At 46.8% G+C, this 14515-nt stretch overlaps 1 protein-coding gene across 1 annotated transcript in view; it reads left to right on the forward strand.

Annotated features, from left to right (window-relative positions):
* Positions 1 to 4771, forward strand: part of LOC100646281 (orthodenticle 1) — a 34552-nt gene extending 29781 nt beyond the window's left edge. The window contains exon 4 of the mRNA XM_020868671.2: positions 1908 to 4771. Coding sequence (XP_020724330.2) covers positions 1908 to 2594 — 687 coding nt within the window. The 3' untranslated portion in view covers positions 2595 to 4771. The remainder of the gene's footprint in view (positions 1 to 1907) is intronic.
* Positions 4772 to 14515: the final 9744 nt, after the last annotated feature.

Genomic DNA, 14515 nt, shown 5'->3' on the forward strand with positions numbered 1-14515 from the left:
ACGATAAACTTCTATTCGCGAACAGGTTTACCTTACAAATTTATACGTATTAAATTCTGCTCGACGATAATCTTGACTATCGTAAAAAATATGTATATCCGGATCTTGAAACGGCTCGTACGATAAATTAAAAATTTTCCTAAGCGTCGTTATCGGCGCGCACGCGAACGTTATCGAGGCAGTATTCTAGCGTTCTCGTACCCTTACGATTGGTTCGACGCGGTATCCGTGTCTTTGAACAGACGGATGGACGTTGTTTCGCGTTTCTGTTAACACGGTGTGTGTATAGGCGCGTAACAGCTTCGATATCGTATTAATAGCGCAAATAAGAAAATATATTCGTCATAACCAAACGTCAACGCAGCTGCTCCAGCTCGTGACCAATGGGTTGGTTTTCCGCGTTGGATGCTAACCAGATGGTGATGCAATTTACACCTAGCCGTCGATACACACAGTAGAACTGGCTGTGGTTGCCCCCTGAGGGCTTCCGGATGGCACCACGGCCTGTTGGTTGGTTTTTGGGGTAGCTGCGAGCTTCGGCCCTGTGTTGTTCCTGAGGGGGGGGGGGTGTCGTTGTGCAAACATCGAGCGATAATGGGCATTTTCTCTCTCGTTCTTCTTCCCCATCGCCCGTAGATCCATCTCTTCCTCTTCCTCGTAGGGATCATTTCTCTTACGGTTGATACGTAATATCCACGTTTCACGTGTCTCGAATCTCCGCACCCCATTTGCGAAGGATGTGCTTGCGAAACGAGGATCCGCCTATTGCCTCGACGAATGATAAAACCCGAAACAGTTTCTTTTATCGGTAACATCTCTGGCGCGTTGCGGTCGTTCGAATTTCCGATTTGTTTACGCTTCGTTAATTTTAACTTTTCAACCCTACTCGACGAAACCGAGGCCTCTATCCTTCCCTCGTTCTCAACTCAGCCAACTAACACGAAATTCATGGCGACTGGAAATCTCCTGTTCGCTTCGGCGAGTCGTGTTCTTCGCAACAACTGTTACAATGCTGTCGATAATAACAACAATGACGGCGGGTCTTGCTTTTAAAGGCACGGGCATAGATTCATAGGATCGCACCCCTGGCCACATTGTGTGCCGGGATTATGAAGGGTGCATGAGGGGGAGTGAAAGGGGGTCCCTGTGCGCGTACTTGCGGCCTACCGGGGGATACTTTTTGTCCGTGTTTGGAACGCGCCTATCTCTAGCTCGTGAAGAAAGAGAAAGCAAGACCTCGCTCTTTTACGAAATTTACGCACTTTTCCGATTTTATTTAAAGAATTTGCTTATTTACATGCATGCTATTACAATGTCGCGGGCACATTTTTCGCAAATTATCGGCGAATTTTTCACGATTTTTTCGCAAACCTTTCGCGAATTTTTTGCAATTTTTTCACGAATTATTCGCCAATTTTCCCACCTTCGCTAACACGATAAAAACAATTATAGTGTATTCGATACGGTTTGATTAGCGCATGCGTGTCGACAAACATCGGTAACGCGAATCTCGAGGGACACACGTACGCAAAGCGTGAGCGTGTACACTAAAACTAGCACACGTACGTGTATAAAAGCCCTCCAACTACCCCTGCTCCAGTCCGTTGTTATTGTTGCGATTTAATGAAATGTTACGGCCGTCCGCCCGCGATTACTTTCCCATTGCACCGATTAACTCTCCATTTGTACGGTTCCATCCCTCGTGACGGGATACCTTTTCTTTTCCATGATCCCTCGGGCGATGGTTTCTACGAAACCTTCGGAGACTCCCCACGAAAGATCTGGCTGCGTTCGTCCTTGCCACCCTTCAAAGGATGTTCGTTCGTCGACGATCTGGCGATATTTCAAAGTTTCCGAGACACTTCGTTTAACCAAATATCTATCCAAATATCTTCTACTTTGCGTAGGTATGGTTCAAGAATCGTCGTGCGAAATGCAGACAGCAATTGCAACAGCAACAGCAGACTTCACCTTCGAAAGGATCGCCGAGATCAAATCAGAACCAAAATAATAGTAGTAATAGTAATAAAATGCCGACAACCTCATCAGCGTCAACCAGTAGACGCTCATCGCCAGTTTCTCCACCACGCGGGAAAGAGGCACCCGGACCGAATTCGCCTCTCTTATCGACGACCTCGACGTACCCGCGTCTGGGTGTGACGCCGACCGGCGGAAGCGGAGCAAACAGCGCACTAACTACACCTTCTCCGCCGCTGACTCCAGGTTCGAGTCAGTTGCCGCCATCGTCGTATCCCCCGCCAATGAATCAACTTCATCATAGCGAATATGGTTTCGCTTGGAGTTCATCGTCACCCGGCTCGGTGAACCCGAGCCAATGTTACGCTGGGCAGACCTACAATGCCTATCAGAATCCGTATACCAGCAGCGATTACTATCCAACTCAGATCTCGCACATGCATCACAGCCCCCAAGGAAATTATCATCCGCAATATCACCACAATATGGCATTGACGTCCTCCATGTCACACTTAACTAGTCATCATTTGAATCCAACAGGCAGTAACGACATGGCCACTTCGTCGGAGTCCGATGGTTATATACTATCTGACCAGAAGTATCAGGCGATGGTATAGCGGCCTGGCAGAAACTCTGGCATTCTTCGTCGCACTCAGGAAACTACATCTACTGGATCCTTTGCCACTTATAATTAAATCGCGAATTTTTATGCAGATATCGTGACATTTAAAGATACGCAAGGTATATACAAGATATATACGAGACAGTTCATTTGTTGTTATTTAACGACGAAGCAAATTTCTCTCCAGGCTACAAAATAGTGTTCATTCCATATCAAAGCATAAATTTTCATAAAGATCCACGGTCTACTAGCGATTGCTTCCGAAATACGATGATAAATCATGTCAAAGCAGTGAAACCTATTTCGGTAATGATTGACAGTGGCAGGGATCCTGTTTAGGTTCATTTTCCAGTTCGGCAAGAGAATATTCGAATAAGAATAAATTATATAGACCACTTGTTGCATAGGTAAGAAAATCAAAAAACATTGATTGTAATTACCTCTATCTTCATTAATTAATATCTTACAAGATATAATTCATATGACTGGATCTTACGATTATCGTTGCGGGAATAATGTAGGGAAGGAATAGAATAAAACGGAAAAACTCCCGATGTATTTGTCTTTTGTTATAATTCTTCGGTATTCTCTCGAACCTTCTCGAGGCTGGTGTTCCTTTTCAAGAAATGTTAGGGATAGTGCCGATCATAGTGCCGATCATAGTGCCGATCATAGTGCCGATCATAGTGCCGATCATAGTGCAAAATAAAATTCTCGGGTACAATTCAAATTAATATCGTAATAGACTAATTCCATGTATGGTCAGAACTAAGGGATCGATGGTAATTGATTATTACTTTCGACATTGAATTTTACCACGTGTTCGAAGACAAAAAGATGTCTAAATGATGTCTGAATGCCTAATGTCTAGATGTCTAAAATTCGTAATTTAAATTTTCAGTAGGCGATATAAATGTCTATGAACGTTGATTTACAGCATGGTCATTTCCGTAGTGTGTATTCATTGAAGTTTTATGTTAGGAATGATTTGAATAAGGGTAGTAAGAGTATTTACTCTAATTTCGTACATCACTCATGTTCGTCATTATTAAATAAATAATTATTAAATAAATAATTATTAAATAAATAATGACGAGCATGAGTGATGTACGAAATTAGAGGGTGTTTCATTATTATTTATCTACGACATCTTTCTCGTTGTATTATATTTAACCGAATACCAGGCGATCGAGAACACAAGCACAGTAGTCCCTTGCAACTATTTACAATCGGAAATGGAAAAGAATATCTGATCCTGATCAACTCGATTCCATTCGACGCGTGTTCTTATTTTTATCGTTCGAAGCTGAAACGAAATTCAAACGTTTTTACAATTGACGCGAGAGTGAAGTTTCCTTCCTTCCAACAAACAATTACGTTTGTTCTCTTGTATGGGTTTCCGATTAATTTAATTTCTCCTTTCACGATTATTTCATCGCCTCTAAGAATTTAATTTTCATCGTTTCGAATTATTTCCAAGATTATAATACATAAGAATCCGCAACAATGTTTCGCGTCCGATCGCGAGATGACTATCGCAGTAGGAACATTTTTTCCAAACTTAAAAACAGTCGGGAAAAACGAAATAGTGCAATTGCGATAATTGGGAGGAGGTCGTGCGTGCTCGTTGATCTCTGGATTCATAGGGCTTATTATACGCTTATTATAATTATTCTATCCTTTTTCCATTTTTATCTCTTTCTTATTGTAATTTTTAGTAGTATTAAGGAGTGTACCGAAGCCGAAAAGGTTCGAGAGTGTTAGATAGTGTGCATACCTATCACTATCTATCTTCGTCTGTTCCATTTCGTGACAAGGGAAACTGGTATTAAATTATAGATCGTTTCTTGCAGTTACGACCGATTTCGGTCTGGATCTGCGAGGTATTATTGTATATTCCGCGTATACAACTCTAATGTAAACTATCGTGAGTTGAAACATAAAGTTAATTGAAATAAAAAATGAAAAAAATATGAGGTATCAGTAAATTTAAGAATAGCAAATGGCAGTGTAAGCTGTAATTGATTATTGTGCGTATAGATTTAAGTTACTTTGTAACAATACAACGCAAGCTGTACATAATTATTAGACTTATAAGGTACATGATTATTCTATCATGTAAGAAGAGAATCTTACTACGTCAAAAAATAAATCGTCGCATATTATTAATAATTTGTTGATTTATTTAACCATGTACACGCGATAACGAACGATTGCGACCTCGTGTCACAGCGATACAATTAATCACGGTCCGACTCTAATTAACGTAACGTTTACGCGCACCGTGTGATTCGACGCGGCCCGTCTTATTTCTTTTCGACACAACCAGCTTATAGATCGCGAGTCAGCCTTCTATTAATCACATTGATGTGCGTAAGTTCTCGCTGCCGCGGGCTGTAATTTTGCTAATGCACTTGAAATTAATTAACATTAAAACGGCCCCGCGTCCCATTATTCGAGTGGGCTGCCGTATCGATCGCAAACCATTAAAAGCCATTATTAATTACAGACTCGTGGTCGTCGTAATCGCGAGTGCAATTTGCGTAAACGCGTCGCATGTTCTTTCCGATGTTATCCTGTTTTCCACAAAATTAAAAAACGTTCGCACGCCGACGTAAAGTAACCAATTTATCGGCCCTCTACCCGGAAATAACGTTTCACGCGCCCAGATTACATCGAAACAGCTAATATCCGTCGGCGTTTATCCCTTATATCGGTTTATCCTTTCTTTTCCTAACAAACTTTTTTTCGTCCTTTCGCTAAACCATCCAATCCCGTTCCGCTTATCTCAAAGTTCTTATTTCAAATCGAAAGCGGTGACTATTCGCTGAGTAGAACGCGTAATTAGTTGTGTTACGAGAGACGGTCGATGCACGAGGTTCATCGTGGCACCGTTTATTATCGTGAAACGTCCCATATTCTCTTTGATACGATCAAGCAAAGTTCCGAGCGCGTAAGAGGGGCGAGAGATGTTAGATAGACAGGCTGATCGAGAGGTTCGCGTATGCATAGAGCTCAGAGACGGTCCATTAAAGGATCGCAGGTGTACCAGGTTGCGTATACTACGTGGTATATACACGGCTTGGTGAAGCACACGAGCATGTTGGTCGTTAATAGAGAGAAGGGTGGCAAAAGCGGCGTATCTCATAAGTGGCCTAAACTCGGGGGACAAAGAACCCCAAGCAACCGAAGGCAGCACCAGGTCAGCCTGTGCCTGGCTAATTGGACAGATCGCGTACCTGTCTACCTTTTGACGTCGTAATCCGCCACCCTTTCTAACTCATCAAATTAACGGGCTATAACAAATCAGCCGGTATACCTAAGTAGTAGCCCGGATCCTTTGCCCCTTTTGCACAGACTCGGTGCAAATCCTTCGCGACTTTGCTTCTAAAAGAGATTCTCGATTCATAGGCTATGCGCCCGACAGAATTACTTGCGTACTGGCTTCAAATCCACCGTGAGTTCGTTGAGCCTCTTGTGGTTGTTGGATTCCTCGTACTCCGATCCTTAGCCGAGAGTAATACATTTACAAAACGTTTGCTTAATTTGCGCTATTTCTCCCCTTTGTGTCAGAAATCGTTCGCTAAGAAATACGGAAACGGAACAGCTGTCGAAGGGATGCAAAAGTTTTTTTAAAACGGAGACGCTACGCGAGCTTTCAGACTTATCGAACCCGCTTCTTATAAATTTTAAACGGTCAGTATAATAGTGCGGTAAACGCTATGACATCGCGTCGAACGAAAGGGATAAAAGATGAAGGAAGAAGCGTCGATGCGAAACAATTATTCGAGGTTTTCTCTGTACGGGTTAACTGACCTCCTCTAGAAGGATATTCTGGAGACATTTTAGATGGGTTTGCGGGCGTCGACCGTTCACTTTCAGTATGTTGAAGACAATGGCCTTGAACTTGGCCGAGTGCTGCGGCGAAGAGTTAAAATCGGCTTGCGTTTAGCCGGATCCCATTATAACAACTCAGAGCCGGCCGTAAGCTTCATGGCTTGGTTCTGCTCACTGTGTCACCGGGCTAAGCCCCGACTTACCTACCTATCCTTGCAAACCAACTTCTCTTACCCGTTTTCCTACAGCCTCTCTGTCTTTGTCAATTTAATATACTCTACCGACATCTACCGAAACTTGGTTGAAGAATAAGGCTGTTACAACGGTTCCCATACTTTCGAATGTCAAGTGTTTCACGAACTTTCACCTATGGAAAGCCCCGGACCTACCGATTGCTTACCAGCCAGGACACTGAAACAAAATTACGCAGGGCAATTAGCGATTCCGCCTTGCTTCTGTGCTGTATATTTACGAGCTACCCTCGTCACCTCGGGGATCGATAAGTACCGTCTTTGTCACTTTCCATTGCTCGTCGAACAGCATGACCATGTCATTTGGACCTGTCAACAGAAAATGAAATATCCTTTAGACCACGCTTACGTGTCGTTATTCATTCCTAAACGTTCGAACTCGTTCGAAGCGATAAACAGCCCGGAGGTAAATCCGCGAAAAGAGAGATTATACGGGTGTTCGTCGACATTTGACCTGTATTTTTTGTTTTTCTTTTAGTTCAATGGGATCACGGGTGAAAATGTGTATCGGCCAGCATTTGCGTTCGAGTATTTACGTGTATTACATTTTTCACCTGCGCCCGGCACTTCCATCGACAGAGGTTGACACGCGAGTAAATCATATATTATGTACGGCGTTTGCGAAAAGTTACGCGTTAAATGTTCCGGCAACTCCATTTACAGCTGCTTTCCCATATTTCATCCGATCGCGAGCAACATGGACGGGTCCGGCGACGGCAAGCCGTATAAATAATGCATCGATGAGAATCGGTTTAATAATTTTACGCGAATTTATTCGTTAATTCGACGACGTCTCGCCGCGGCAAGTATCCCGTTGCTTCAAAATCCCGGCTCGTATATCGCGCAGAAAACGTTGGCAATTGTCGCAACGTCCTATGAAACGGGTGACAGCCACCAACGATGCGATTCTTACCGGGCCGATCGATTAATAATTTTTTTTTTTTTCTGGATAGAAAATTAATTTACTTACGGCGAAACGAAAAGCGGAAAGATCGATCTCACCGATGAAGAGGATCATGTTGGCGGATGAAATTTTCACGCAATCTGGAAGGCCGTAAAGTCCGAAGGGGAATTTCCCCGATTGGCAATATTCTAACGAGAGAAAGAAGCGGTTGGGGGTTGAGAGGAACGAGGAGAGACGGGGTTAGAGAAAGGATAAACAGAGAAGGAGAGAAAACGAAGGAGGGGAAGCGGCTGGATCAAAGAGGCCAGCTCGCGCTCTCGTAACTAGATTTCTCGTTCCCACTTTGAGGATTGCTTAATGCTCTATAAGCGGTCGTTTTAAACTCGATGAAATCGAATCAGCGACGAATCGAGATCGCGCCGCGCTGCAAATTCAATTGGAGGACTCTGCTAGTTGGTGCGCATCATATAACGTCCGTGGCCTCGACTTTCTCGCTTTGATCTTTTTCCACACGTTCGAGCCGCGCGCCGCGCTCTTTTTCGATAGAAATTCGCTTGCGTCATACTCTGACCGATGCAACTGCTTTCTTAATTAAGCCCTTGCCATACCATTTAACTCGGAAGAATTCGGACCCGAACGTTACGCCCGAATGCTGAGCAAACGAGCCGAAGCGACGCAGTCAGAGTGTCGGAACTCGAAACACGAGATCGTGCGACTAAGTGCGTAGATAGTTGCGCCTGTGTTTAAATAAAAGACACCATTCGATACATTCATACTTGGTCCGAGATTAAGACTACGAGTGACACTCGTGTTATTCACGTTTGACATGAAACGCGAGCCTGACTCGTGATATTTAGACCTGGCTGAAAATTCCCATCATAACTCAACCTCGTAAAGGTATGGCAGAGGGTTAACGAAATTTGCTATTAGTCATCCTGACCACTTACCTACCTTACTTACCGTTGTCACGAATAACGGTTATCGTTATTGTTCAAGTCGCAACTTGTCTTTAAATACAAATCTCCAACTTGGTTTTCCGATAGCAGAACCTTCGAGAAATCTCAGACCTTCCGCCAGAGTTCCTCCGAATATGGACTTTCTAGTGCTGTCGATCGATTCGCAGAGAAGGAGAAAGTCGAATCAGCCGATCGCGTACGAAGTCGAGCGGGAAGTTTTTTAGTGGAATCGCGGCTCGTTCGACCCAATTACGCTCGCCGGCCAGACCGAGGGATCAGAAGCTCCGGCAGGAAGTCAAGGGGCGCGAATGCATTGTTAAGCTCCCTCTGTCCAAACATTCGGCATGCTTCCAAGTAACCAACACACCTTTTTACTCTATCCGTCCCCCTATCTGCTCGATTCTCCCAGCGGATCTCTTTCTCTCGCGCTACGCTTCCCGGTCGTACACACGTAGCTTGTGCGAGAAGCATCTACAGGTAATCCTAAAAAATGGACAGTTGGTTTCCGCCGCTATAGCGTCGGGCACACGTGGAGATTCTATCGACGCTCTTTCACGTCGTCCCAACAGCTAGGAATAGGCTCAAGCTTTACGAGTACCTGCCGATTTTCTGTGAACCTACGTGACGTACAAAAATGGTAATTACGAGTAGGTTTACCGCAAGTTTCGTCAGTTTAGACAAGTGGTGTTACCTGAGGGGAATGGCATATACTAACGAAGAATTTCTTACGCACCATAAATTACCTCGAAACGAAGAACAGCCCGAGACATTGTGCGGTTATATTAACCGCACAATGGTTTTCGACGAATACGTTGCGAGGATACACGCACTTTCGGTTCCATTTTTTCGTCGTAGGAGACGGCGTTTTTCTATCTATCGTAAAAATTGAGCTCGCCGTTCGATATATTTGCAGTTTTTAGGACAGCTAAGTCGGGGGTTGAGGAAGAACGGCGTTTCACCCTCCGACGATCAAACCTTTCCCATTTTAAAGAACCCGAGGACAGTCCCTGGCAGCGTAAAAAGGACCGTGTACATATAACTTGGTTGCACAGAGAACGCAGAAGAGTATAGAAAGAAGAGGCGGTGGAAAAGAAAAGGGAAAGACCGAGAGAGAGAAGGAGAGAAAGAGAGAAAAGCGAGGGTGGAGGGAGACGGAAAAGAGGAAAAGATCAAAGATGGAGGAAGAGAGAGGAAAGAGGATGAAGAAAGATGGAAGAGAACTCCTCTCGGCAAAGGATCTTCCGTGCACGAGAAGAGAGAGCCGGGAGAGGGTCCTATAAATAATTAGCGAGGAGTCGCTCTCCGCTCGGCGGGCGTAAGCCGCTTACAACCCCCGTTCACCCTGCTCCTCGCCGCATGGCCTGCTTTCCCCTAGCCCCTTGCCCTTGCAGCATCTACCTTCCTCCGGTTCTTCACCACCCGATTGCTGCCCCTCACGACCACCGCCACCACCCTCTTCCTCCTTCTCCGCCTTCTCTGTCTCCTCCACCTACTACTTCTGCTGCTACTGGCGCTGTTGCTCTCGGTTCCTCTTTACGTTCCTCTCTACGACCGAAGAGATTCCGGCCAGCCTTCGTTCGCCCTTCAACGGCAACCCTTCGTCAAGGGTTCCCGTTTGCAGTGATAGGAAGAGGCGAAGCTAGACGCGCACAACATCTCCAAGACGTTGTTCCGTTAAACTACATCCGCGTCGCTGTTTCGAACCTCCGTGCTCCGAGCAAGAGAGATACAGGGAGCCCCGTACAGCTTTATCGTCTCGGTCCGATCGAGTCATTGATCGGTACTAATGAGCGGCACGCGCTACTCCACTGCTCCCGGCATTGTTTCTGCGTGAATGCGGGATTAGACGGAAGAGAGCCAAATCCAGTTCGACTGATTGGCGCTTTGCTACGAATTGCAAAGGATTTGCGGTGTCTATGTACAACGTAGACTGCTTATCGAACGTTTAACCAATCGTTTAGCTTCTGGCCCTGCTAATCGCCGTTGCGAAGAAAGATGTCGAGCGAATCTATCTTCGGCGTGTAGTGGGAACCTGTATTACGGTTGCCACTCGATAAAGGGCAAACTTTCCACGCCTAAGCTTTCACGACCGATCGACTCGGTCGTTCTTCCGAAAGTTCGCTCTGAATTCCGCTTAATTACCCGCGGCACCCGATTCTAAGGACGATCGCGGGAAACCTTTTAGCGCCGAGTTAAAAGTCGAGGAATCGACTCTAGCGCGCAAACGAGCTTAACGCTAGCGAACTCGAACGCGTTGCCAAAACAGAATCCCCGAAGAAATTTCTCTTCCAGGGTTTGTTTCTCGACGGATCTTCGTCGTGTTTCGCGAGGAGATCTTTCGTCCGGCCGCTCTCAGAAGCTGTTTCGACGATCCGTGAAAATTTAAGCAGTCGCACACCCCGCCGAGAGAATGGGGTGGTCGGACGTGTGCGCGTTTCGCAGGAAAGGGAGACGTCGGGGATGAGTTGGTCGGTGCTACAACGGATCGGCTTAACATCCGAGGCGCCGATGTTGACTAACTGGGCTAACAACGTCGCGGTGTTTGCTACCGGAACGTTTGCCAGTCGGCACGTGGCACGGGCTCTCCGCGGCTGCCTAGTCGATTAGCCGAGCTTACGTTTATTCTCGCCTCGTTTGCTGCTCCTTTCAGCGTTTCGCCTCTCCGCGCGCGCTTCCACTCTTCTATTTGCTTTAAATTAACGTCCCTCTCGACATTCTTTCTCGAGAATTTCCCTTCTTTTCATTGTCTTTGCTTTCGTTCCAGGCCATTGCCCTCCTCCGTGGGTCGATGGTGTTTCAAATGATATTTCTCTCTCGGCCTTATCTTTTTATTCTCTATTTTTTTTTTTTTTTTGCTTTTCTCCATTGAACGATCGAAACTCGCGCAGAATGGCCAGAGTCCGTGGACTGCGAGATGACGCGAGTAGGGCGTCGCGACGCGTGCATACGAGAGCATGCCCTCGGCTTACGTGCACGCGGAACCTTACGCACAAAGTGAATCTCGGATTACCGGTCTCTGGGGCTCGTGGAAACCCTATACTATCGGTTGGTGGTAAAAACAGAGAAGTACCGCCGTCTGGGGAGAGTAGCTAGAAACTAGATGAACAAGGAGAGAGATGAGAGAGGGAGGAAGATCGCGGGTTTGATGGAAGTCTGGTATCCGCGGTTCGTGTTTCGACCAACGCACGTCTCGTCGTTGCACTGTATTAATGGGACCGTAATAGCCTATTTGTGATCGCTAATAGTCCAAGTCCCGTCTCTTCCCTCGCCGTCGTTTTCCCTACGCCGTGTTAAACTCCCTCGGGAAATCTGGACGGTATACCCTGCAAAATGGATCGCTGCTCTTCTCCGTTCAATCAGCACCGTGCGATTTTTTTCTGACCCCTTGCATCGTCCTTTCGAAGGCTTCGCTCCTCCCGGCATCGTTCTCCGCTCGTTCGGCGACTGCAACTTCAGCAACGACGATTAATCGCGTCGTCGTACTCTCGTTCACCTTCTTCGACGGAGTCCTGCACACGGTTTAACGTTCGCGGTGTACTGTTCGTTTCGTCGTCCGAAAAGTCGACTGCCATCGTACAGAAAGGAACAGGAAGAAAGGTCGAGAGAGTCGGTTTTGCTTTGTTCGAAGGAAATCTTCTTCCCGTCCGGCGGAATGCCGGATTCCTTGGACAATGGCGACAGGAAGAGGCCGGGGACAAAAGCGAAGAGCTCGAGAAGCAGGTAGGCATAGATGGACGGTGCCGATGCCATCGTGTCTATAGACCGACACGGACGGCGCCGATCAAAAACTCGTTAGTCCCGGTTTGGCTTCAAGGATAATAAATGTGGGAACGTGGATTCCGCCCTCGGAACACCCACTTCTGCCACCTTTATTCGGCCGCTCTTCCTGCCTCCGGTATTACGCGATTTACGGTCATCTCCGCGATCGGGACAAGATTCGTTTAAAGCAGCCGAACTTTTCTTTGCGATTATCCACGTTCTCCTTTCCGTTTCTCTCGTTGCTACGCGCAACAACGAAGAAAGAAACATTATGGTTCAAATTCGTGGACGGTGGTAAAGCTTGGTCGGTCTACGTTAAAACATATTTGTGGTTCAACGGAGATCGGAGCTCGTGGTAGGCCGACGACGGTGACGCGGGTGACTGTCGAGAATCAATTTCTTATTGACCGATCGGTATCTCGGTTCCCGCGAGTATTACGCGGCAGAATTACGTGAATGGACCACGGGATCGAGGCCTCCGCAGGGGCTCTGCTCGAAGATCGGCCATTGTTTGGAAGAAATCGAATTACAAACGAACGTCGATCAAGGAACAAGTTGCGCCGGTTGACTCGGGCCAGTTAAACGTCTTCTTGGCACGAGAGATTTGATATCGACGACCGATCGAGCATTTCTTTTGCGCGTAATTCGACGTTGTCACGCGGTCGAACGCGATTTTCCTGCCGTTTCTCGTAACACCTGCGACACGAAACGCGTTGTGACCGTGGACGACTCCCGTGGGGCGTTTCTCGATGACCAGCAAAAGCGGCTGGCAGAAGAAAAGCCGGTCTATCTAGCGCGGAATCCGTCCGAAAGCGAGTCTCGAGATCCACCTGAACATGACTTTTCCTTCGTGGCGATTCTATCTACGGGCGCGCGATCAATCACTATCAATGGCGTTCGTTGTCGCCGTAGGTAGAGGGATTTGTTGGTTGACGAGACGTCGCGCGAGGATTCCACGGGCGCATAATGCGCGTAATAGACTCGGTCGTGTCGGTGCAGTCGATCGAATTTACATTACGATGGATGATTCGGTGGATCGAACGGTAGTCGGACGACGAAAGCGGTACCGACGAGATGTCTGATAAAAGATCTCGGGACGATAATCCACGGCGGGATTAACACCGAGGATCCATCGGTGGAATCCAATTAACATCAAAACGTTGGACGACAAGTGTCTTCTCTGATCGATCGAAATCAGACCATTGGGAAAATACGGAGGCGTTCGGTCCGTCGTAAGGCATCTGCGATCGAAAAATATTCCCCTCGATCGGTGATTTGATCGCGAAGATTGCCGATAATACCCTGTAACCCCGAGACGTGTGTGACCCCGGCAGACTCGGTCGGCGAACGGAGTAATTCATTGACTTAGTAACTCGGTGACTTTCACCGGTGATTTACACGAAAGCCTCATAAGCGGCTTGCCTCAGTTTCAAATTCCCTCTCTCCCTGTCTTCTCTGTCCGTCTTTCTCTATTCGTCAAAGAGCCGTGCCTTGCGAGACCGCGAGCCAGACAGGGAGGCAACTAGCTACTATCAGAAGCTACGGGATGAAAAGGAGCTACACGGAGACAGAAAGGAGGAAAAGAGAGAGAAAGAGGAAAACAGATGGGAGAACGGGGAAATCGGAAGGGATGGAAAGGCGGGCAAAGAGAGAGACAGAGCGAGGAAGAGGCCCGGGGGGAAGGTCGGAGAACGTAGCAAAGGTTATTTGCACCGAGTTGTCTTTTTTCGGTGCTTTTTGTTCGAACCGTTTGTCGAACGGCTCAGCCGGCTGATCTTCGGGATGATGAGCATGAACTACATTCTATATAAAACCTGGCAGAGTACTTTAAGCCTCGTACGAATGTGCTTTCGCGGTGTGCCACGGGACGCCGAGCATCGATCGCTTAACGAGAGTCTCGCCCTTCGTTGATTGTGTATGTCCGAAGGTTTCCTGACTGATCGCCGCACCTCGAAATCCGTTGTTATTCTTCTTTTACCGATCGGAATCGCGCCTCGGAGAGAGTCGCTCTTCGTTTCGTCGCGCGTCCTCTCTTTTCTCGTCGATCTCTCGAAACGTTCGACCGGTGACGAAAATTCACGAGAAAGAATTACTCGCGTGACTTTGAATCGTCCCACAGACGGAGTACACGTTCGTCGACGAACTCTTGCGTTTTTTAAATCAGAACGAGACACGACTCGGCTAACGCTCCGCTGTTGGATGACGCTTG

Source organism: Bombus terrestris, chromosome 1, assembly GCF_910591885.1.
Source record: "Bombus terrestris chromosome 1, iyBomTerr1.2, whole genome shotgun sequence".
In the NCBI taxonomy this organism is placed as follows: Eukaryota; Metazoa; Arthropoda; class Insecta; order Hymenoptera; family Apidae; genus Bombus; species Bombus terrestris.